This window comes from Mchenga conophoros, linkage group LG6 (genome assembly GCF_057382185.1).
Source record: "Mchenga conophoros isolate Kocher_MC1m ecotype Shallow Benthic linkage group LG6, M_conophoros_male_GT1.1, whole genome shotgun sequence".
Taxonomy (NCBI): Eukaryota; Metazoa; Chordata; class Actinopteri; order Cichliformes; family Cichlidae; genus Mchenga; species Mchenga conophoros.
Window position 1 is genome coordinate 39,946,304 of NC_140531.1, and position 24,464 is coordinate 39,970,767.

The 24,464-nt window shown below is 39.2% G+C and overlaps 1 protein-coding gene across 1 annotated transcript in view; it reads left to right on the forward strand.

Moving 5' to 3' along the window:
- dnah6 (dynein, axonemal, heavy chain 6) overlaps positions 1-24,464 on the forward strand; it is a 61,436-nt gene that overhangs the window by 17,441 nt on the left and 19,531 nt on the right. Inside the window, exons 27-64 of the mRNA XM_085278041.1 lie at positions 111-336; positions 1,003-1,167; positions 1,507-1,617; positions 1,765-1,890; positions 2,018-2,173; positions 2,899-3,060; positions 3,433-3,570; positions 4,294-4,461; positions 4,592-4,740; positions 5,478-5,585; positions 5,914-6,040; positions 6,175-6,387; positions 6,479-6,700; positions 6,904-7,026; positions 7,627-7,809; positions 8,128-8,271; positions 8,733-8,954; positions 9,740-9,887; positions 10,331-10,488; positions 11,537-11,668; positions 12,007-12,178; positions 13,955-14,101; positions 14,223-14,296; positions 14,402-14,556; positions 15,510-15,741; positions 15,827-15,979; positions 17,254-17,394; positions 17,846-18,088; positions 18,300-18,467; positions 18,595-18,830; positions 19,287-19,431; positions 19,619-19,735; positions 20,756-20,879; positions 21,016-21,212; positions 21,558-21,761; positions 22,074-22,199; positions 22,462-22,626; positions 23,124-23,191. Coding sequence (XP_085134167.1) covers positions 111-336; positions 1,003-1,167; positions 1,507-1,617; positions 1,765-1,890; positions 2,018-2,173; positions 2,899-3,060; positions 3,433-3,570; positions 4,294-4,461; positions 4,592-4,740; positions 5,478-5,585; positions 5,914-6,040; positions 6,175-6,387; positions 6,479-6,700; positions 6,904-7,026; positions 7,627-7,809; positions 8,128-8,271; positions 8,733-8,954; positions 9,740-9,887; positions 10,331-10,488; positions 11,537-11,668; positions 12,007-12,178; positions 13,955-14,101; positions 14,223-14,296; positions 14,402-14,556; positions 15,510-15,741; positions 15,827-15,979; positions 17,254-17,394; positions 17,846-18,088; positions 18,300-18,467; positions 18,595-18,830; positions 19,287-19,431; positions 19,619-19,735; positions 20,756-20,879; positions 21,016-21,212; positions 21,558-21,761; positions 22,074-22,199; positions 22,462-22,626; positions 23,124-23,191 — 6,048 coding nt within the window. The remainder of the gene's footprint in view (positions 1-110; positions 337-1,002; positions 1,168-1,506; positions 1,618-1,764; positions 1,891-2,017; positions 2,174-2,898; positions 3,061-3,432; positions 3,571-4,293; positions 4,462-4,591; positions 4,741-5,477; positions 5,586-5,913; positions 6,041-6,174; positions 6,388-6,478; positions 6,701-6,903; positions 7,027-7,626; positions 7,810-8,127; positions 8,272-8,732; positions 8,955-9,739; positions 9,888-10,330; positions 10,489-11,536; positions 11,669-12,006; positions 12,179-13,954; positions 14,102-14,222; positions 14,297-14,401; positions 14,557-15,509; positions 15,742-15,826; positions 15,980-17,253; positions 17,395-17,845; positions 18,089-18,299; positions 18,468-18,594; positions 18,831-19,286; positions 19,432-19,618; positions 19,736-20,755; positions 20,880-21,015; positions 21,213-21,557; positions 21,762-22,073; positions 22,200-22,461; positions 22,627-23,123; positions 23,192-24,464) is intronic.

A 24,464-nucleotide genomic window follows, 5' to 3' on the forward strand; every position in this document is an offset into this window, starting at 1 on the left:
CTTAATGTCTAATTATTCATATTTTACATTTTTTGTTTTTAGAAAATGACAAACATTATTGTTAGATTGTTTGCATGCTGTGCTATGTACCTTTTGTCTGTGACTTACAGGTTTTACTTCTTATCCAATGATGAACTGCTAAAGATTCTTGCTCAGACACGTAACCCTCAGGCAGTGCAGCCTCACCTCAGGAAGTGTTTTGATGCCATCACTCGACTGGAGTTTGCTTTATTGCCTGAAGAACCTTCTGGTGCTCCAGAAATGTTGGATGATGGAGAGCAGAAGACCATATATAGCACAGACATCCTGAATATGGTGTCCCCTGAGGGAGAAAAGGTCAGGCTTGAGGAACCTTCAGTCATCTGGTCATTATTGTCTGTGTTTAATTCTGCATGTTATTCTCTCTTTAGGTCTTTGTTATAAAGTAGAAAAACTTTCTGATGTTTTTTACTCATTTGGCAGGTTAGAATTCCTAAATTGAACCAGTCATTGAGATACAAGTAAGATATGATTCTTAGGTAGCCAGTCATTTGAAAGCAAGAAGCTCACATGCACAAAATCTAAGAGAACAGTCTTAAAGAATAATATTATATCCTAATCACAAAGTATATGTAATTTTTAATGCAAGTGTGGATTTTATAGTTTGAGCTCTCTTTAATAAATACTACTTCTCTCTCACTTGGCAACCATCTTAGTATAGTAAGAACTACTGTATCTCAAGTGCAAGGACTTAGCAAGTACCAATTAAGGCATAAAAGGGACATCCCAAGTCTTAGTTTGCACCCAAAACTAGAAACATAATAAGACATGAATGGTGATGTTATCATGGACATTTGTTTTACAAGAATTCTTTTGTTGACATCTGTTTGCTGCTCTGGGTTTTCTTATTCACATGAAAAACTCCAGTCTTTGCTCAGGTGTCAATTACAAAATAGTATAATAAGCACAAGAGGTGTAATCAAATCCTCAACCCTAACTGATTCTGTGGTTCTGTGCTTGAAGGTGGGTTTGGCTAAAGGTCTGAAAGCACAGGGAAATGTGGAAGACTGGCTTTGCAAAGTGGAGGAGGCTATGTTCTCCTCACTGCGACAGCTCAGCAAGGCTGCCATTGTAGACTACCAGAAGAAGTCTAGAGAGGAATGGGTGGTGGCAGGACACCCGTCACAGGTACACAAATACACGAACACACACACACACACGTGTGTTAAAGGAAAGTTGGGTGCTAGAGCCTTTTAGACTTTCGAAGGAGCACAGGTGCATGCTATCCTGTGTATAGTCATTTATTAGATTGGCACTGGAACAGATCAGGAAATCATTACTACTAAATTCCATTTTATAGGTATATTAACAATTAGCACTGCATAACTGTTTATGAGTCAACCAGACTCTTGCTGTCATATCTAAAGCTTTCATAGGTTTCTCAATTTATTTATATACTTTTTTGATACTTTTTGCTCAGTTTTGTTTATAAAAGATTTAACTTCACTTTGTCTTTATGCCCACCAGGTGGTGCTGACCATATCACAGCTGATGTGGTGCAGGGACATGGATGCGTGCCTGGAGGGAGACCATGACCATTTTGCTGCCTTGCAGAAATTTGAAGGCACCAACTTTGAAGTAAATCACAGTACAGATTCTTTTACTGCTTCTTTAATTCTGTGGTTACATTTTAACCTCATCAAACAAACCTGGACTTTTTTTGCTCTTTAATTTCAACGTTATAACCCAAGGATGCTTGCTTGATTATGTTTCTGTGCACTCCAGAGACTGAATGCCCTAGCAGCATTGGTACGAGGACAGCTCCCTGCTTTACATCGTAATATCATCACAGCCCTCATCACCATTGATGTTCACGCTAGAGACATAGTCACTGATCTAGTTCGACAAAAGGTACAACAGTGTAGTGTTAGCGGGACACTGACTATAGTTACCTGATTTTTCCTGTGATCAGTGTTATAAAAACAAAAACAAGTTAGTAACAAGTCACCACCTTCAACTGACTTAAGGTTTTCTTCAGGTTGACAACAGGTCCAGCTTTGAATGGCAGAGACAGCTGCGCTACTACTGGGACATGGACCTTAATAACTGTGTAGCCACAATGGCACTGTCCACTTACATTTATGGCTATGAATATCTGGGAGCTTGTCCTAGGCTGGTCATCACACCACTCACGGTAATGGAGAATATAAAACTACATTCACACAAATGTAGAGTTCCAGTTGTAAGTATATTTAGACTGTTCTTCAATTTTGTGTGATACTTAAATAAAAAATGTCTAAGAATTCAATTTTAATTTTATTTAGTGCCAATTCACAACAACAGTCACCTCAATGTGTTGTAAGGTAAAAGTAAGACCCTATGATTTTAGAAAGGAAACAATCAGATGACCCCTGTTAGCAAGCGTGTGGTGACAGTGGGAGGAAAAAGCTCCCTTTTAGCAGGAAGAAAACTCATGTAGATCCAGGTCCAGCGAGGGGCAGCCATCTGCCATGATTAGTGGGGGGTGGGGAGAAGGAGAAAGCAGCGGAGAGGGACAGGACAGAAGACACTGCGGGAGAAGGAGGCAGAGTTTAATGATTAAATGCAGGAGTGCTGTAAAAACACAACGGAATACATACAGTCAAACGGGCCACAAAGCAAAATACTAGCAAAACCACCATATGCTACTGGCAATAACTTATCATTAGAATCAAAATACAGATTATATATCCAAAACTGTTTAGATAAATGTAAAAATTAGTTAGAAAAACTTACACTTGGCATATTTTTGTAAACACTGTTTTATTTCATTTAGACTTCTTTAAGTGTTAGTTGTTTTATCTGTCATCTTTTTAAATTCTATAGAAACATGGATCCTTTTCTTCATTTTTGTGTTTCTCTGTCTGCCTTGGGACGCAGGACCGTTGCTACCTTTGTCTTATGGGAGCTCTCCAACTGGATTTGGGAGGTGCTCCTGCAGGGCCGGCAGGGACGGGCAAAACAGAGACCACAAAGGACTTGGCAAAGGCGCTGGCCATCCAGTGTGTGGTCTTTAATTGTTCAGATGGACTGGACTATAAGGTCAGCTACAAGGAGTTTTATGAACCTAGATCGCTTTTTTGTCATTGCTAGACTACACCTGAAATAGATTACAGCTGGACAGGTGCTTGGAATCACTGTGACCAGCATAAAGGGCCGTTTCTGGTATTTTATAAGCCTGTTTATGAACTGCAAATAACTTTGAACAATGCTTTATGTCATCCATTAAAGTAAAATTACTGATGTCCTATTTACAAACACAAAAGATGTACAAAATCCTCTTTGAATAATTACACTTAACAGTGGAATTGAGTATTTGCCACTATTTGGAAGATAAGAGTAGTAACTACTTTTCAAGTCTTGGTATTCCACACATAATATCTGTTTTTAATGAATCACAATATTCTTATACAGATGATGGGTCGGTTCTTCAGTGGGCTGGCACAGTCAGGAGCCTGGTGTTGTTTTGACGAATTTAACAGAATCGACATTGAAGTGTTGTCTGTCATCGCTCAGCAGCTCATAACCATAAGAAATGCCAAAGCTGCTAAGGTATACAAACACATGCACACAGTTTTGCAAGAAAAAATCGGCTGTCATGTCCTAGAGTCACCTCACATAAAGTTAAATATTTCAAGTCTAATTTGTTGTTTTGATATTTCTGGCTTTTGATTTACAAAATACAAATTAGTAAAAGTTTAATTTAATTTCAAGTTTGTTATAAGTTACTCAAATTTGAATTGCCACCAGGTTGAAGACACCGAGTGTATGATCACGTCCATTTTTACCACCATTTCCTCCACTGATTTCGGGTGTTGGTGATAGTTGGTCCACTGTGTTTTATAAAGGCCAAAGTCAGATTTTAGAGTATTTCACCAACTGCTGACAAGCTGTATGGAGGTGCCAATTTCCTTTTCCAGTAGAAATAATTACCTGCCATTATTAATTGCAGTGCCAAACTTACTAGCAGATGGATTGCTGGCCATATTATAACTCTCCTTGAATAGCCATGGGTATTACAGTAGATGGGGTGTTGTCAAGAGGAAGATACAAAAGACTGCACTCACACTTTTTTTAACCCTTATTTAACCAGGAAGTGGACATCTTAAAGAAATACAGAAATACATTTCTGTATTGTAAAGCCTTATTTGATTGCGCTTAAGAAAAATGGATGGATGGATGGATATTTCACTTTATCCATAGTGAGTATATAGTTTAGGATAATAAAGTTGACCTTTTACTAACAAGAGTGTCTCTTTTATCTTTGTTATGTAGCTGTCAAGGTTTCTATTTGAGGGCCGGGAGATCAAGCTGGTGATGACATGTGCTGCATTCATCACTATGAACCCAGGCTATGCTGGAAGAACAGAATTACCCGACAACCTTAAAGCTCTCTTTAGACCAATAGCAATGATGGTTCCAAACTATGCTCTTATTGCAGAGGTAACTTCCAGTTTGTGTGTTTATGTGTCTTATTCTAAATTCTCTGATATTTCTCCACAGAATAAGCTATCATTTTCCCTCTTTTATTGACTTAAGCTCAGCTGCATTTGTTTCTCTGTTCTCCCTCCAGGTGATTTTGTACTCAGAAGGATTTGAGTCTAGTAAAACCCTCACAAGGAAGATGACCCAGATGTACAAGCTGTGCTCAGAGCAACTGTCCCAGCAGGACCACTATGACTTTGGGATGAGAGCTGTCAAATCTGTCCTGGTCATGGCAGGGTCAGAGCATTACACGGACACATATGCATTGAATAATCAGGGCAGACAACCATCTTCTCTGAAATGTCTTTCTGTGACTGCTGTGATTTTAAATAGTCTCACACACATATACATGGATATGTTTAGCATTTACCATTTTGTGTATTCTGAAGCTACATGTACATTATGTTTACTGTGACATGTTTCACATTTTAAGTAGATAATTTGTTTTTCAAGACAAAGTGCTGCTGTCCACAATAAGACCAGTGAAACTGGTGATACTGGTGATTACTCAGATTAGAGGCTAAGAGCTTAGGATCAGAATCAGACTTTATTTATCCCCAAGGGGCAATTAAGAGCTCCCAGCACTTCCTCATTTAAGCTCTAGTTCCTCTCTGAAAAAAATAATTTACATTTATTTTATTTATTTGATGCTTGTCATAACAAAGTGTTTGAAACACATGAAGAGATGAAGAAATGACACATTTTGTAATTACAACTATTTAAATGAACTACTTTAGAAGAGATGCTCATACTGGTTCTTTAACCATGCGGGTTTCCTTTTATATTTTATCAATTTTTTGTGAATATGACCAATATGAAGATAAAAGACAGATTTTAGGATGCCCATTACTAACACATAACTATTTTCATTGTATAGCAATTATTTGAAATCCTGGAGTGACTCTGCAATATTAAATATAAAAAAATGTTTAGGTCACAAAGAAATCCATATAATTTTTAATGTTTGCTCATAGGTCACTGAAGAGAGAGAATCCTCACCTTAGTGAGGATGTGGTTCTAATTAGAGCACTGAGAGACTCCAACCTGCCAAAGTTCCTCACTGATGATGCCGTGCTGTTTGGGTAAGTCTATCTGACATTGTAAGGGACTGTTTCTTGCTCTGCAGCATAGGGATTTATACATTTGGCTGCGAAAGATCCTTATTACAACCCTGGGCGCAGACACAAATCCTTTTGGGGTTGTGTCCTCTGCCAAATTAAACATGTGGAGCTACCCACCGTGGTGAATAAGGGAGCAATAACTGAAGTAGCTTTGTTATTTCTTGTTAAACTGCACGATAACAGTAAGAACATTAAGTTCTAAAAGTAAGAGTTTGTATGGTACCTCTTCTTTCTTTTTTTTTATATATCTGTATGTTTATGTTCATGGCAATCTTCCATTCCTTTCCAGTGGTATCCTGTCAGACCTGTTTCCTGGTGTTTGTATCCCTGAACATGACTATGGTGTGCTACACTCAACCATTGTGGAGTCTCTGGTTAAGCGAAACCTTCAACCGTTGGATAGCATGACTAAGAAGGTAGAGTACAAGTGGAAAATATTCCAAGACAGACACTTCAGCTCAGTTAATTCCAGCTGCAGGCGTAAATCTTTTTAAAAGATCAGAAATATTTTGAGTATTTAAAAAGCCTGTTCCTCTTATCTTCCTATTAGGTGATCCAGCTTTATGAGACCATGTCAGTTCGCCATGGAGTTATGTTGGTTGGACCAAGTGGTGGAGGTAAGACCACTGTCTACACCATCCTGGCAGACACTCTGGAGACCCTCCATCTCAAAGGACACCAGGCTGTCAACCCCTTCTATCAGCCTGTCAAGACCTATGTGCTCAATCCAAAATCTGTCTCAATGGGAGAGCTCTATGGAGAGGTACAGCACACAGGAGACTAAATCTGACATCAGCAGTATTTCCTTTTCTCTCACTGCAATTATTTATTTAACTTTTGTGTCAACCTCTCAGATTAATACTTTGACATTGGAATGGCGTGATGGACTGATGGCACTGAGTGTCCGTGACGCAGTCAGTGACACTAGTGATGACCACAAGTGGGTTATCTGTGATGGACCAGTTGATGCCCTTTGGATCGAGAACATGAACACTGTATTGGATGACAACAAGATGCTCTGTTTGGCCAACAGCGAGCGAATCAAACTTACTCCATCCATACACATGGTGTTTGAGGTTAGAGCCAAACAGAGTGAAAGTGGAACTGGATCACTTTTGTTGACAGTAAATTGGATTATAAATTAATTTGCAGGGTCTTAAACATGAGCTCAAGAATAAACATTTAATGCTTTACTAAGAATATGAAGCTGGATTATAATGGACTCTCTTATAATAGGAGCTTGTAAATCTTAAGTCGTCTTCATAATGTGTATTTGCAGGTTCAGGACTTGGCTGTGGCATCTCCAGCCACAGTAAGTCGCTGTGGAATGGTTTATGTTGATCCTGATGAGCTCAAGTGGATGCCCTACGTGCAGACATGGATTACTGGGCTAGGGGACAGGGTATGTGCATGTTATATCTCCAAATTCTAGATTTCTCTTATATTATACAGATAGGATCTTAAGTATTTTGACAGCTGCTCCTTTGCTTCTCCATGGAACTGCGCAGCCTCCTTTATGGGATTTTTAGACAAAATCCATCCTGTTCTTCCTGTCCTTCAGTGTAACCAGGTGTTGCACCTTGTTGTAAACCCTCTGGACTTATACTGATATGAAGATATCTCTTGATTGCTGACTACTGCAGTCATATAGCCATTATAACTAGTAACAGATGCAACATATTGTATATAAAGTTAGATCACCTAAAACTAATTCCCTGTGGAGAAATGCATTTAAATTTAAATGTATTTTTATTTTTTATCCCTATAGGTTAATTTTTACATTGTAGTCAAATTGTTGTTTTTTTGCAGTGCATAGTTCTTCCCTCTTGATGTCAGTCCTACCTCTGGGCATTAAGAAGACTATTACTAGGGAGTCTAAGCCAAACTAGCAAGGTTACTTTATAAATTGTGTAGATAATGTAAATGCATGACTCTGCATACACTTAATATCCTGCTACAAGCTTCTCTGTAAACCTCATTTAACTTTCTCCTGTCTCTCCAGCTTCCAGACCCAGTGGGTGCATACCTGATGGAGATGTTCAAGCAGTACGTGGAGAAAGGTCTACAATTTGCGTCCAAGCATTGTGTCCAAGCAATTCGCCAAGTGGACATCAGTAAAGTCAGCACTCTGTGCTCCTTGCTGGAGGCTCTTCTGCTGGGTAACGGAGGACCAGACCTCAAGATGGTACATTTAACACAAAATGTAGCTGTCATGTTTAGTCCTTTTTTTGTAGGATGCATCAAAAGAATCAGTCATTTAGTTCAAACAACAATTTTGCAAACTTGACAATGAAATAAAAAAAAGTTAATTTTTTTCCACAAAGGAAAAGCAAAAAATGTACAGGGAGCAACTTTGGTTAAACCAGCAATGCGTTAAAGATGAGAGTGTGCTACTTCTGTTCGACAAGACAAAGCCATAAGTTATATACATGCTTCTTGTAGAATTATTGACTTACTCACCCATGTTCTTACTTATTGATATGTCTTCTTTTTGTGGTGGCAGAATCCCAAGCACCTTGATGGTGTACTATGTCAGACCTTCATATTTTGTTATCTATGGGCCGTAGGTGGCAATCTGACTAGTTCTTACTGGGATGCTTTTGATACCTTCATCAGAGAGCAATTTGAAGGCAACAAAAATGCAAAGGTATGCAGCTGTGACCACCACACCTACAGAAATGGATGAGCTGTGAGGATAATGCAATCTAAATTATTTATTTATTATAGAACAAAACTGGGCAGTTTATTCAAATCGGTCAAAATTCATACACTTGTATTCAATGTATATAAAGTGGAATAATTTAAGCTGTTCACAGAGTGCCGTATCAAGCTATGTTAATGGAGCATTGACTGGAAGGAAAAGTGTATTAAGAATTCCAGATGTGAAACCGTAATTTGAACTTAACACACATAGGCACTCACATCCACACAAAGAATTGTACAAAGCAACACTTCACCAAAACTGCTGTTACCAAAGCTATTAAACAATGTGAGTGAAACTGAACATTAATGATTTAATGTTTTTTCTAGCTAATGGCATTTGGGCTGATACTTAATAAGACACCTAATAATTTTGTAGTAAGTTTTTTACATTTGTGTGTTTTGTAGCTCCCGACGTGTGGTACCTTGTGGAGTGTCTACATGAATTTTAATCACAGGGATCTGCAGTTATGGACAGCTATAATCCCTTCATTTAAATATAATAGGGAACAACCTTTTTTTGAGATGCTGGTTCCCACTACAGACACTGTTCGCTATGGATATCTGATGGAGAAACTGCTATCCGTGCGCCGTTCTGTACTCTTCACTGGTGACACGGGAGTGGGAAAGGTAAAGAATCTTAGAACAGATAATAAACGGATGACAAAGGGTACATTTTATAAATCCAAAGCTTTTCTGATATTAAATGGTAAAATGGTAAATGGTCTGTATTTGTATAGCGCTTTTACTTGGTCCTAAGGACCCCAAAGCGCTTTACACTATACACAATCATCCACCCATTCACACACACATTCACACACTGGTGATGGCAAGCTACAGTGTAGCCACAGCCGCCCTGGGGCGCACTGACAGAGGCGCCCCAGGGCATACTTGATGATGCAAAAAGAACAGCTGAAAAAAAGCACATACGTCTAGGATACTTCAGACTCCTTTTTGCACTTCATAAACAAAGACCCACTGCATGTGTTGCAGATGCCTTGCTACAGCCACACTTAGCTTTGGACAGAACGCTGCACATACATGTCATATTTTGTTGAGATTTGGTTCTGTGTGATTTGTGGAACAAACATTCCCATGCTTTTGGCATGACATATGTAGAAGGTTAATTGTATATATTAGTGCCACTGTTTATTTCATTCACCTGAATGACTGTGTGTACTGATGGATCTGGCAGTTTCCACTAAATTACTTATTATGATGGTGACGTATTAATAAAATGCTGAGGAGTTTTAGAGGGGAAATAGCACGAGTCTGCAGCAATGCTTAGTTATAGTTTCATATCCAAAATATCCATGGTGCTAAAGCAAAGGTAATATTTTGGTGTTGCAATTTAGAAAGGAATGCAGATATCAAAATTTATATGTGAAAAGTAATTGATGAACATGTTCTTGCAGACTGTGGTGGCCCGGGGCCTTCTTAACAGGATCCAGGAAAGTGCAGGATATCTTCCTGTCTTCATCAACTTCTCTGCTCAGACCTCCTCTGCCCGTACACAGGAGATCATTGAGTCCAAACTGGAGAAAAAGAGAAAGAACATTTTAGGTAAAAGAGCAAGTTTGGCAATGACAACATAAAAGCAAACCCAAGAACCATACATGTTGTGTCAGACTGTCATATGCATTTGTTACAATTGTTTGCACCATCTGGACAGCAATGTAGCTGAAAGGAAATCCTTTGAGAAACTCCAACTGATGAAGTTTTTCAGACAAAAGCTACCATCTTATTGTTTGAATTATAGGTCCATGCTTGTCAATGACATGTCTTCAGGGTCTAACTTACAGATAACACATTAAGAGGCCTTTCTTCAGCACATTCACAAATTGTTCTGGAGCTGCTTAACACAACCATAGAGTCGCTTCCTTTCCATTAGTTTAACAGTTGCTTCCACTATTCATCTACACATCTACTGCCTGGCCATTCATCCAATAGTGCTTACACATTTACTTTTTTCTTCTTGAATATTTATTATTTTTCTCTCCATGTAGGTCCTCCAGGAAACAAGAAGTTGGTGGTCTTTGTGGATGACTTGAATATGCCTAAGCTGGACAGTTATGGATCTCAGCCTCCTATAGAACTCCTGCGTCAGTTCCAGGACTTTTCTGGGTTTTATGACAGAAACAAGTTCTTCTGGAAGGAGATCCAGGTATGCAAATAAGATGAGCTACACTGTAATGAGACATTAAAATATAAATGTGCGTGTGCATATGTGAGACTATGGTTGCAGTTGAGGTTATCTATTTTAGACTTTTCCAAGCAGTTTAAAAACAAAACCACAAGAAGGAGCATTTTCAAATTTTCAGATTTTAGAAAGATTATGGGGCATGTTTCCTATAAGTACAAGCACGTATCTAAAACAAGGGTAGGACAGTTCCACTAGCACAGCTGTTCTAGACTAGCTATAAGTTAATTGCTCATAAGTCTTAACCTTTTGTTTTTAGTGTCTGTACATTCTACGTTCCCATAAATATTGCCTAAAGTAAAGACAAAATCATTCTAGTCTGAACTACTGTGGATGTTTTCCCCGTGTTCAGTTTTTGAGCACAGTTAAAAACCTCATTTGTTCTGTTTGGTGTTTTTAATGAATACTAAATCCTTTTATGTAGGAAACCCAGTCATCTTGTGGGCTATTTGTTAGCTTTTTTATTCGCCATTTATAGAATAAGAATCAGAATCAGAATGTCTTTAGATTAGATTAGATTAGATGAAACTTTATTAATCCCTCGGGTGGGTTCCTCCGGGAAATTCCGTTTCCAGTAGCAAAGCACCGAAAGAAGTTGCATGTTACAGATACATTAAGGGGAATGAGAGTAAGGATATAAGCATAAATACACCATATATACACATATACACATGTATAGATACAGAATATACAATATGGATAAATAGGATTGCTCATTTGAGTGAGTATTTATTGTCATCGTCGCAGGTACAACGAAATTAAAAGTGGTCTCTGATCAGTGCATCATCCATAGAATGTTTACTACCTTAACTTGTGCTATACAAACACACATATACACACAGGCACAACTGATTTTAGAACATTTCTGTACTGTCCTTAAATGCCCCACACAAGGAACCCCTCTTCTTAAATGGAACATTTTATTGTCAATGGTGACATGTCAGGAAAAAGTAACATACTAGCGTTTTATCCGCTGTTTAGTAGTCCCTTTATTCTGTCTTTTTCTTCTCAGGAAATGACCATTACAGCAGCATGTGCTCCTCCAGGAGGGGGGCGAAATCCTGTGTCCCCCAGATTTATTCGCCACTTCAGCATGTTGTGCCTGCCAACACCCTCGGACACCAGCCTCAAACAGATCTTCAAAGTCAGGAGTCCTCCAAAATACTGACACACACACACACACACACACACACACACACACACACAGAATTACATTTTAGGGAGTAGTGTTTACAGTTCAAAATATATCATGTCCGTGCTTATTTATTATTATTTCAAGTTAATCTTGACAGATTAAGAATCTTTATTGAGTAGTCTGTATGTGTTATGTCCATGAACTTCTCTCTATGAGATGTTGCGCTTACTTTAAATGTTTTAATTTTTCCATTTCCTGCTCCGCCAGTATATGTAATTTTCAGTATACCCCTCTTCATGCCCTCTCATTTGTGTTACAACCACTTTTCATACCCAACCTCCTTCCAGGCTATACTGAACGGTTTCCTCAGTGAGTTTTCCCAGGCAGTGAAGGACTGTGCCGGACAGATTGTGGATGCAGCTGTGGAGATTTATAACTGTTTAAGTGTGGATCTGCTGCCCACCCCGGCCAAGTCCCACTATGTTTTTAATCTCCGGGACCTCTCCAAGTGTGTCCAAGGTGAGTATTCCTTTGGTCTTTGGCTGCTTTTTCATTCATTGGCAATCCAGTCCTTGTATCTGACTATTTTCAGAGAATTATTTTCTTGGTTTGTTAAGTGGCTTAACACTGACCTGTGAACCATTCAAGCAGGAAAAACGCCCCTAACTGAAGAGCTGAACCAGCATAAGTCTACACATAACAAACTTCACAAAGAACCAATTTCAGATTGTATCTTCGGGCACTTTGTTACTAGCAGCCTGTTGCAAAAACTCATAATTTGTTGCCATCTCTTGAATCTATGAGAAATGCCAAAAATAACACAACTTGACCATCATAAAATTTTACTTTTACAATGACAAGGTGAGTCGCAGATTATTAACCGAATTTGACCTATCTCAGGATGGTGTGCCCTTAAATAATCTGGGGAAACAGGACAAGTAGAGCACAAAAGAACAACCTACTTCAGATATAAGATAAGATAAGATAAGATAAGATAAGATAACCTTTATTAGTCCCACACGTGGGAAATTTGTTTTGTCACAGCAGGAAGTGGACAGTGCAAAAAGTTATGAGGCAAAAATTAGAATACAATAAGAATAAATACAGTACACAACTGTACAGAATAGAATAAAATAAAATACACAGTAGAATAAAATAAAATAAATATACAATAAGATAAAAATAGAATACAAATACAAATACTATATACAACTGAGTAAAAATACAACGATGACAGAAAGGATTATTGCACTTAGTATTATTGCATATGTATGGATGTGTGTGCTTGATCAGTTAAAGTCTTTGTTGTGGAGTATGACAGCAGTGGGGAGGAAAGACCTGCGAAATCTCTCCGTCCCACACCGTGGGTGCCGCAGTCTCCCACTGAAGGAGCTGCTCAGTGCTGTCACAGTCTGCTGCATGGGGTGGGAGATGTTGTCCATCAGGGATGACAGCTTAGCCGCCGTTCTCCTGTCACTCACCACCTCCACTGGGTCCAGAGGGCATCCTAGAACAGAGCTGGCCCTTCGGATCACCCTGTTCAGTCTCTTCCTGTCCCCAGCAGAGATGCTGCCGCCCCAGCAGACCACGCCATAAAAGATAGCAGAAGCCACAACAGAGTCATAGAAGGTCTTCAGGAGTGGGCCCTCCACTCCAAACGACCTGAGTCTCCGCAGCAGATACAGCCTGCTCTGCCCTTTCCTGTAGAGGGCGTCTGAGTTATGAGTCCAGTCCAGTCTATTGTTCAGATGAACACCAAGGTACCTGTAGCTGTCCACAGCCTCAATGTCCATACCTTGGATGTTCAGTGGTTGCAGTGGAGAATGCTTGTGCCTATATAGTATCTAAATGTCCTTAAGAAATAGAAAAAATATGCAGGAAAGTCCTGACACAGGACCTGAGAGATGCATTTCAGAGCAACACCCACACAGTTTTTATCAGAAGTGGTCTCGTTGGAAGGGTGGGTCTCAAATACAATTCCGTTTTAAGAGAGGGAGAAATAGTTAAGGTTTGCTAAATTACACAAGAACTGGATTCCTCAGAGTTTGTACCTTGACATTATTGAAGTAGTGTGGGATCATCTATACAGGGAATAGAACAAGAGGAAGTCAAGCTATAAATAAGAGCTTTGAATGTCTTCAACAAACCTGAAGAACTATTCCTGAAGACTACTTTCAAAAACTGCAAGAAAGCTTACCTAAGGGTTCAGACTGTGTTGAAGAATAAAGATAGTTTTACCAAATATTGATTTTCAAGCTTGTTGTGAGTATATAGATTCTCTCTGTTGATTACCAGGCATACTGCAGTGTGAGCCAAGTCAAGTAAGAGACAAGACCCAGATCTTTCGCCTTTTCTGCCATGAATGCCAGCGTGTATTTCATGACCGACTCATCAACACCCAAGATAAGATCTACTTCAACACCATCATCTGTGAGATGGCCAGTAAGAACTCTCACAGTCCAGCCTCTGACTTTATTTTCTGAATGCTCAGTTAATTGTTATCAGCTCAAAATCTATATTTTGGCTTTATGGGTTTAAGATAGACCTCTCTCTTTTTTGCCAGGGCGATATTTTGACATCCACTTAGAGTCTTCACATTTTGTGTCTCATCCCATAATATTTGGGGACTTCATCAAGGTCAGGTTTTCCTCCAAGCAACTTATTTACAGGTCGACACAAAAATACTGTACATTATTTACTGATTTGCAGTTTTGTTCTGTGTCCACCTAATCATCCACATAGATGCATGCAGAAAAAGAAGATCGCCTGTATGAAGACCTGACAGACATGAATAAGATCCAGACTGTACTTCAGGACTATCTTGATGATTACAACATGACCTTCTCCAAGGAGATCAAGCTGGTTTTCTTCCAGGATGCCATTGAACATGTCTCCAGGTGAGTGAATTTAACTTATAGTTATAGTTTCTTAACAGGTAGTTGATTTATTTTAGCTGTAGTTGGGACAAACTGAGTCACCCAAAGGCAGTAGCTGTCACGGTTTGCCGGGGCAAGCCGTGTGGAATATGAAATAGGACCCAAAATGCGGCAGCTCTGGTGCAGATGAGTGTTTATTTACAGGGGTGTGAGTACAAACAGCGATGGCGACAAAACATGAAACCGGAAACCTAAGCTGGGTAAACTAATAAGACAAACCAGAATGAGGATGCAGGGAGGTCCGGAGAAATACATACAGGGAGAGCGAGGGGAAACAACACAGACGAACCAGCAACTACTATGACAGAAGACACAACTTAAATACACTCAGAGAACACAGGGGGATTACATACAGGTGGGAACACAGCTGGGAGTAATTAACATGACGAGACTAGGGAGGCAAACTGAAAACACTCACATAAGACACAGACCTTCACAATAAAACAGGAACTTACACATGAAAGGACACAAACTAAGAAACGCGGACTAGATACAGGAACACACGGGCAGAACAGAGTAAACACTAACCAGAGGAAGAACAGAACCAAAATCGCGAAGAGAAAACACAAAACGCTGGGTCAAAAGGACCCAGGATCATGACAGTAGCAATACGAGTGATTGTGTTTTATTGGTTTTTAAAATAGAACATGCAATGACTGTGATATGGACTGTAAGGATCATTTATCCATAATAATAATTACTTGCATGTCTAATTAGTAGACATACCTTCCACATAAGTAAAATGCAGGCACTCTTATTTTAACATCAGTAATAAAATTTAACTGCACATCTTCTGATTTTTTTTAAAGGTAGTGTCATATCAAGTGATTTGATCTGATTATAGCTTGCAGTACATTTTCTAAATGACACGATGCATGTGCCATATGGAATGAAATAATCTTATTATTTTTTAGGATTGCTCGTATGATTCGCCAGGAGCGAGGCAATGCCTTGTTAGTCGGGGTGGGAGGTACAGGCAAGCAGTCACTCACTCGCTTGGCAGCCCACATGTGTGGGTACCGCTGCTTTGAGATTGAATTGAGCAGAGGGTACAACTATGACAGCTTCCATGAAGACTTGAGGAGGCTCTACAAGATGGCTGGTGTGGAGGGCAAAGATATGGTGTTCCTCTTTACAGATACTCAGGTATTGCAAAAAGATTGCAACAAAAGTACTTACAGTATTTAAGTTTCTGTGTACTTACTGTGTTTAACTATTAAATCTGTTGTAGATTGTAGTAGAAGAATTTTTAGAGGATATAAACAACATGCTAAACTCTGGTGAGGTGCCTAACCTTTTTGAAAAAGACGAGCTAGAACAAGTACTTGCTGCTACCCGCCCTAAAGCCAGAGAGGCTGGAATCAGTGAAGAGAACAGGGATGAGGTATGTACGGTACTTATGTAAATACATAAAGTGTAGAAAACATGTGTCATTTAAGCAGTAAAGATTAAATACAGTGTCAAGTATATCTACTTTATTTGTGAGAAAATAAATGAATTAAAAATTTCTGTGAAAGTTAGGATAAAGTTACAGTCAACAAAAATTAACAAATACAATCTCGACACAGAACTTTGTTTTCGGATACTACCCAAAATTTTAACAAATTAGAAAGTGGGAAGAACGTGGAGTCATGAATGTTCATATCCTGAAAAGTGTTGTTTTCTAATCGAGTGGCTTTTCTTAAATGTAGGAAATCATTCTTTAACTACCAGATATAATCACTTTGTTAGGATGCCTGGGTCGTTGACCCAGGGGTTTTGAGTTTATGATATTATTTATACTTTCTAGTCTTTGGTTTCTTTGAGTTCTGTCTTATAGTTTATGTCTCTGTCTTCTCTAGCTGCTCTGTCTCCCCTGTCAGCTGTATCCCCTTGTCTAGTTCGCATCTCTGTGTGTCCTTAGTGGCTATATCCCCGTGTCCAGTCAGTGTTTGTGTCTGCCCTGGTCCCACGTCTCTGTTCCCTCTGTTGCAGTGCGTGCGAGTCTGTGTCTTTGTTCAGTCTGTGTTATGTGTTTCCTGTTTTACTTTGAAAGTCCATGTCTGATGTTAATGTGTCTGGTGTTGCTTCCCCTTGTCTCGTTAGGCCTGATTTGCCCCAGCTGTGTTTCCCTCCTGTTATTCATTCCCTGATTGCTCCCTCTGTGTATTTAAGCCCTGTGTTTCTCTGTGTCCGTGTCGTGATCTACCGGTTACTTTGCTGTGTGTTTTGTCAATCCGCTGGTGTTAGTTTATTTTTGAGTTTTTCCAGTTATGTTATGTTTGCGTTTAGCATTAAAGCTGTTTTGGTTAAGTTCTGTCTCCGGAGTCTGCACCTTGGGTGCCGCACACAGCCGACACCTAACACACTTAGTGTTTTCAGCAACAGTACATAGATCTGCAACAAGATAAACAAAATGAAATTAAACATTAATTTCTGATATAAGAGAAGTATGATGAAGCCTGACCTTTGTGAGTTGTTTAAAGAAGATAATAAACACCTAGCAAAGCATCTGAGATTCCCACTATGGGCTAAAATTTCCACAGACTGTATAAAAGCAGACAGTTAAAATCAGTGTCCCAGGCAAAAGGAAAGAACACATGAGAGCTGATGCTATTTGCCTGTTGTGATCTTCTATGTGTGTGTGTCTTTTTTACGTGTCTGTGATGGTGCATTCAGGTGTTCCAGTTTTTCATCTCCCGTGTACAAGAAAAACTACACATTGTGCTGTGCATGAGCCCTGTGGGCGATGCTTTCAGGTCCCGATGTCGCATGTTTCCTTCACTGGTTAACTGCTGCACTATTGACTGGTTTGTGCAGGTATGCTGATATAACTCTGTTTCTCTGATATATATGAATCACTCAGTATATACGTCACTACCCTTGTCTATGGAATCACTCTTGTTCATGTAAAATATTTCTAATATAACCCTTTTTTATAACACCACCGTCCCTTTAGATTGAATTCTTTTTCATAATCTATAGCTTTAAGGTAATCCTATTCATGTCCCTTTTTATAGAAAAAAAATTGTTTCATCATCGTCATGGAAGTTGTAGTTTCTATATTTTTTAAAACTTCTTTTGAACTTATTAGTTTAAAAAAAACTTTTTACAATTTCTGTTTTTAAATAAATGTTTTATGTCCATCTGCTGGCGCTCTGCTGAATAACTGTTCAGTTGACAGGAGCTAAAGGTCAAAGCTTCAAATTGTTGTCCTCGCTGCTAACTTTATGTCACTTTTCTCTCTTTCGCTGTTCGTTCTGGTGCTCAGTGGCCCCGGGAGGCGCTGCTCTCTGTCTCTGAGGCCTTTTTCCAGAATGTGGACTTTGGCAATGAGAAGCTAAAACAGAACATCTCTGCGATGTGTGTCGAGATACACGTTAGTGTCACTGAAATGGCTGAGCGCTTCTACTTAGAGCTGAGACGCCGGTACTACACCACACCTACCTCCTATCTAGAGCTTATCAACCTCTACCTCAGCATGCTTGGCAACAAGAGACAGCAGTTAGTTCTGGTATGTCAACACAATAATGGGCAATTTTTCACATATGTTGTTGATGATGAATTGTTACCTGATATTGTGTAGGAAAAATAGCAGCTAGATACATTAGCTGGTGGTGAGTGCTAATAGTCAGTTTTATTTTTACTGTGACGGTAATGCATCATGAGTTGTTATGTTGATTATATCAAACATGATAATTATTTATGCGTGTGTTACTGTATAGGCCAGGGATCGTGTAAAGAATGGTGTCACTAAGCTGCTGGAGACCAATGAGCTTGTAGACAAAATGAAGGTGGACCTTTCTGCTCTGGAGCCAGTCCTCAAACAAAAATCTACTGATGTTGATGCCCTCATGGAGAAATTGGCTGTAGATCAAGAGAAGGCTGATGAGGTCTGTCTGTGTTTTATCACAAAACTTTCAAAAACCTGTCTGATGTTGCCTATATTTCAATTATAAATCATGGTAACTCTTTGTCATTACTTCATGAGCATAACTAAAATAATTCTCCTTGTCACAGGTACGTAAAGTAGTAAAAGAAGATGAGGCACTGGCCCGAGTTAAGGCTGAAGAAACCCAGGCCATTGCAGACGACGCACAGAGGGACTTAGATCAGGCTCTGCCAGCTTTAGAGAGTGCCAACCAGGCCCTCAGATCTCTTGACAAGGCTGACATCTCTGAGATCAAGGTGTTCACTAAACCCCCAGCCCTAGTGATGACTGTCATGGAGTCTGTCTGCATCTTGCTTGATTGCAAGTGAGTGTGCACTATTTTCTTTAAAAAAAATAATAGATAAATAAATAGCTTCTTAACATGATATACTTTTATTAGGTATCCATCCTGCACTGGTGATGGTTTCTAAAAGTGCAATTCTTTATAATGACAATAATAGAAACACAATAATGTAATAACTTTATCACTCCTTCACTTCACCGGGACTATTTTTTCAATCTTATGTATTTTGCATTTAACATTAAACAGAGATAACTTGAAGATTTCACCATTCACTAATCTACTGCATTGTTGATCTGAATTAAATCTTCACAATATCATATCCTCTTTAGGATTTTGAAACTTGCTGTTCTGCCCAAAGAATTTTCAGTACTTTGAAAAGATCAACTAATGTCACGGTCTAATGTATCGAGCAACCGTGACATTTCTTTAGTCCTTATTTGTTAACAGTGTCTCACTAACTTTCTTCTCTCCTAACAGACCAGACTGGCTAAGTGCCAAGCAATTACTGGGCGATCCCAACTTTCTCAGGCGTCTGACAGAATATGACAAGGACAATATCAAACCTAGGATCCTGCTGAAACTACAAAAATACATCAATGACCCTAATTTCATGCCTGAAAAGGTCAGTTTGGATATTTTGGCAGATTAAAAAATGTCAACGTACAAACAGAGCCAGTGAAAATAACAACTTCTTACTGTATTATTATGACTAAACATGTGGTTTTCAGATAGTATAACCTATCAGAAATTCTGAAATGTTTCAGTATGTTTTTGCTTGGCCTAATTTCTTATTGTGTCGCTCTTGTTAGGTGGAAAAGGTATCAAGGGCGTGCAGGTCCATGTGCATGTGGGTCAGAGCTATGGATCTGTACTCGAGAGTCTTCAAAGAGGTTGGCCCCAAGAGAGAAAAACTGGCCAAGGCACAGGTCAGTTACAGAGTGCATTGTTGGTGTGCCGTCATTGTTAGCTGAAGCTGAAATAAATTCATGCTCTAGGTTTACCTCACTAAGGAAAAGTATGTTCTTACAGGCTTATTCAAATGTAAATTATTAAGTGTTTCAAAGTAATTATAAGGATTCAACCTGTAAAAAAAAAAAACAGATTTGTCCTGTGGGAGCCCTGATTTAGGGTTTTAACATTATCTATCAGAGTTGTGTTAATTTTAGCCACATCATACAGGTTAAGGGGGAAAATATAATTTAGATATGAAATAGTTTGTAATATTTTGGGTTTTTTTGGTTTGTTAATAGTGTTACACTAAACCAGGACAAAAAATATCTGCATTTGTGGGACTATGACTGCTGACATTTAAGTAAAATGTTGATCTAAACATTATTTCTTCTTCATAAACATAAGAAAGAGTTAGTGTCATCTGTGTTACCTGCTATATATAAGCACAAAGCAACTTAGTGTCTTTAGCAGACATATTACCAATGCACCAGATCGTGATAGAATGATGAGGTCTAAAGAAGGAGATGATCAGTTTGACGCTGTTCACTAGTGGATCATGAATCACAGTTTACATAATGGAAGTTTGTAAGCTACCCAGTCTAAGATGGGTCACTGCAAAGCCAAGTGTTGGTGGTGGTCTTCAGCTCTCTCATTAGTGTTTTATTCCACTCGCTGTTTCAGATTATTGGGGAATTTTAGAAAATTTAAGGCAGGAGACTCTTATTTTCAAGACAAACGCATTGCTGGATTTCTATGGGCTTGTAGTACTGTAGCTAGAGCTATGCAGCTTATTGCTTTAAGGAGCAGTCAAGATTTTGGCCAGAGTACGTTACAGCACTAAGTCTGATGTGGGTTTGGCATATGTGCACTAAACTTAATGATGAGAAATAAAAACCAGACCAACACGTACAGTACTTCCAAATATTGCTTTAATGATTCCTGTATGATATTACCCTACCATTTCCCTCTTCATCTGTGCTTACTCATTTGTGCAGGAAGAGCTGGATGTGACCATGGCAACCCTAAAAGAGAAGCAGAAGAAGCTTCAGGAGGTGGAGAACCAGATCAAAGTCCTGCAGGAGCAGTTTGATAGCAGCATGAATGAGAAAGAAGATTTGGGTGAGAGTTGTGCCAAAAAGTACAACATAAAATATACTCTGTGAAATAAGTTCTACCATCTGTCTTTTATTAAATGTTTGATGTACCTTGCTGTCTTTGGCTTGCTAAAATTCTTTCTCTTTCTTTTTCATCAAAGTTAATACGATGGCTCTGACACAGGCCCGTCTGATCAGGGCAGGGAAGCTAACGTTCGCTCTTGGTGACGAACAAGTACGCTGGGAAGAAAGTGTAGCCCTGTTTGAGCAAGAGATCATCAATGTTGTGGGAAATGTCTTCGTTGCAGCTGCTTGTGTGGCATATTATGGTGCATTTACTTCCCACTATAGACAGCTGGTAGGTACAGGTTTATTCTGTGCTTTTTAAGGTTTTACAGGCTGCTCTAACAAAGAATTAGCAGCTTGTGCCTTTAGTATGAGTTTAGTCTAATTTTTGAAAATCAGTAGAAAATAGGACACTACATAAGACAAACAAAAGCTGGGCCCAGTTTTCTCATTACTGCTATTGTGCTCAGTCACACGCAATCCCCACTATCGTAATGGCCTTACACCTTGTTTGTTTTTATTATAAGACAGGAAATAACATGTAATAATAAGGGATGAAATGAGGAAAACAGTAGAAACTCTGGAGGATACAACCTGAGTTGTTGTGCTTGTGTGCGCTCTGTTTCCCTCTCACCAGCTAATTGACCAGTGGATAACGCAGTGCCAGAACCTGAACATCCCAATCAGTTCCACTTTTAGCCTGATTAACATTCTTGGTGATCAATATGTCATCCGCCAGTGGAATGCAGAAGGTTTGCCTCGTGACACTGTTTCTACAGAGAATGGCATCCTGGTGACTGAGGGCCACCGGTGGCCTCTTATGATCGACCCACAGGATCAGGTGAACTAGAAACAAGTTTCCAGCAGCATCCATGTAGTGCCGATAATTCCAACACTGATTACTTTATGAATGAAATGGGTTATTTTTTTTAACACTTTAACTTCTCAATTATCTGTATAATCCCAAGTCATTAATATTCATTTCACACATTTATTACACGAGAACCTTAATTTTAAAACTAATTTTGATTTTGAAAATAGTGGTATACAGCTGCATAACAAGGATAAATAAGTTTAAATTCGTTCTTACAAATTTTTTTAAAGAAGTCATCTTCATCACATTAGGGATTAAGGATATTTCTTTCATTCTCAGGCCAACCGATGGATCCGCTCCAAGGAGGCTAAACATGGTCTAAAGGTGATCAAGCTAACGGACTCTGGCTTCCTTCGTACCCTAGAGAATGCCATAAGCATGGGTGTCCCTGTACTGCTAGAGGAGGTAGGATTGCACCACTCATGTGACAGTAAAACAGACTTAATCATAAAAAAGACAATTTGTGGTCAAATGTTGTATTGTAATTGTGTATTTTTTAAGGTGGGCTAACACTGGGCGACATTAAATAAGTTGAAGACCTTTATTGGACAGATTGTTATTAAATAGTGTTTTTAATTTTGCGTTGTCCCAGGATATCATTATAAAAGAGTTAAGAAAAGCATGTGTACTGTGAATGGCTCTGTTTGGGTATTTTGTGGGTGTATAGTTAAAGGAGACCCTGGATCCAGCACTGGAGCCCGTCTTGTTGAAGCAGACGTTTGTGGCTGGCGGCCGAACAATGATCCGACTGGGAGACTCAGATATTGACTATGACAAAAATTTTAGGTTCTATATGACCACAAAGATGGCCAACCCACATTACCTGCCAGAGGTAAGGACAGCAGCACACCTACTCAAACCTACTTATACTATATGTGTACAAAAGAAGATACTGTAAAGAGACGCAGTCATATGTCAACCAGCAAAACCCTATAGCTGAACAGTCTAGGAGAATAATAATAATAATGGATTGCATTTATATAGCGCTTTCCTAGGCACCCAAAGCGCTTTACAATTCCACTATTCATTCACTCTCACATTCACACACTGGTGGAGGCAGCTGCAGTTGTAGCCACAGCTGCCCTGGGGCAGAATGTGGCTACAGTCTGCCCCAGGGCATTTAGTGTGAGAATGGGCTCACACTAAATGCAGTCATGTACTGTCTCATTAGTTCAAGCCAACAGTGCATGCATACATCACAGACATTATAAAAGAGAGACATGGACTCCAAAGAATCCTGAATTAAAACCACAAAGACGATCATTGAGACCAGCAAAGTAGTTCAAGGTTTCATTGTGATTTAATGAGTTTCTGTTTCCACCTTTTAAGGTTTGCATCAAAGTTACAATTATCAACTTCACTGTCACTAAATCTGGCTTAGAAGACCAACTTCTCAGGTAAATACATGCACACACATGAAAAAAGCTATTGCATTTCAACTATGTAACAAGTAGAGATGGACCGATACCGATGGTCCGATACTGACCTAAATTACTGGATCGGATATCGGAGAGAAATAAAAAATGTAATCCGATCCGAAGTATCACAAAATCATCTCACAAACGCGCTACTTGGCGTAACCCAGCTCGGCGCATCGGAGCAGTATGTGTTACGTGATAGAGCAGCTGTTGTCTGCAGGAACTGTCGGCGGTCTGGTGGAGCATGTGGAGCCTCGCTACATGCTTCCAAACCGCGGCATGTTATCTCGGCGAAAACTATCCCAGAGAAGTAAAGCAAGTGCGTAAGTTCATCCCTGAATGTTTGCATAGTATTTCCACGTTAAGCTTAACAACTGATATATGGAGCCACAGCTGGACTGGCCATCGAAAGCGATTTGTCTCGTACTTAAGCTAGAATGGAAAAAAGACACAAAGCTAGAGTTATTCTGTTCTTGCTGCAAAGCTGATTCTTCTTCTCTCATTCCCCTTCCTGTTGCTACTTCAAACATGAAACTGGTCAATGATCAGCTGGTCGGCTTTTCTGTCGCAAATCCTGCCTTTCTTGTTTGTTTATCGCCCACTTTGTGCCAGAGAGAGGAGACCAGTGGATAAACAACAGCAGCACGTTTAAGCTTAATTAGCTGTTGTTAGAATTTATTTAATATTACTTTCTAGTATCAGTTGATGTTTGCTGGAGCCACAGCTGTAAAAGCTGCTGGTCATGATGTCGGTTTGGATATGTGGTGAGAGGGAAACTTGTAGATGAAACCAGGAGATGTCCTTACTGAATGATCAGAGCTGAGCAGGTGATGGAGAAACAGGTTTACCTTTTAGGTGACATGAATGAGTTGAAGGGAAGTTATGAACTTATGCATTTGTTTTACAGGTGCATTAAATTAAAGTTGATTACATCGATTAAGCATCAAGGTGGAGGGCGGGGGGTGGTTCTGGGAGATTTATGTTAGGAGTTGGCAACCCTATTAGTTAGGTTGTTTAATATTTCTGCTAAGGACTCTTTAAAATACCAGAATAGGAAGGATGGTGCAGGTTTAAATTTATTAGATTGATCAGTGTTGCTGAACTATAAAATATTTTGGGTGCAGTGTATTTTTTGCATACAAGTATAACAGAATAGTTTTAGTGTCTTGTTTTTTAAAACTTGAGTATGAACTTATATAAAATGCAGCAAGATATTTATTTAAAAAACAGTTTTGTTGATTAAAAAAAACGC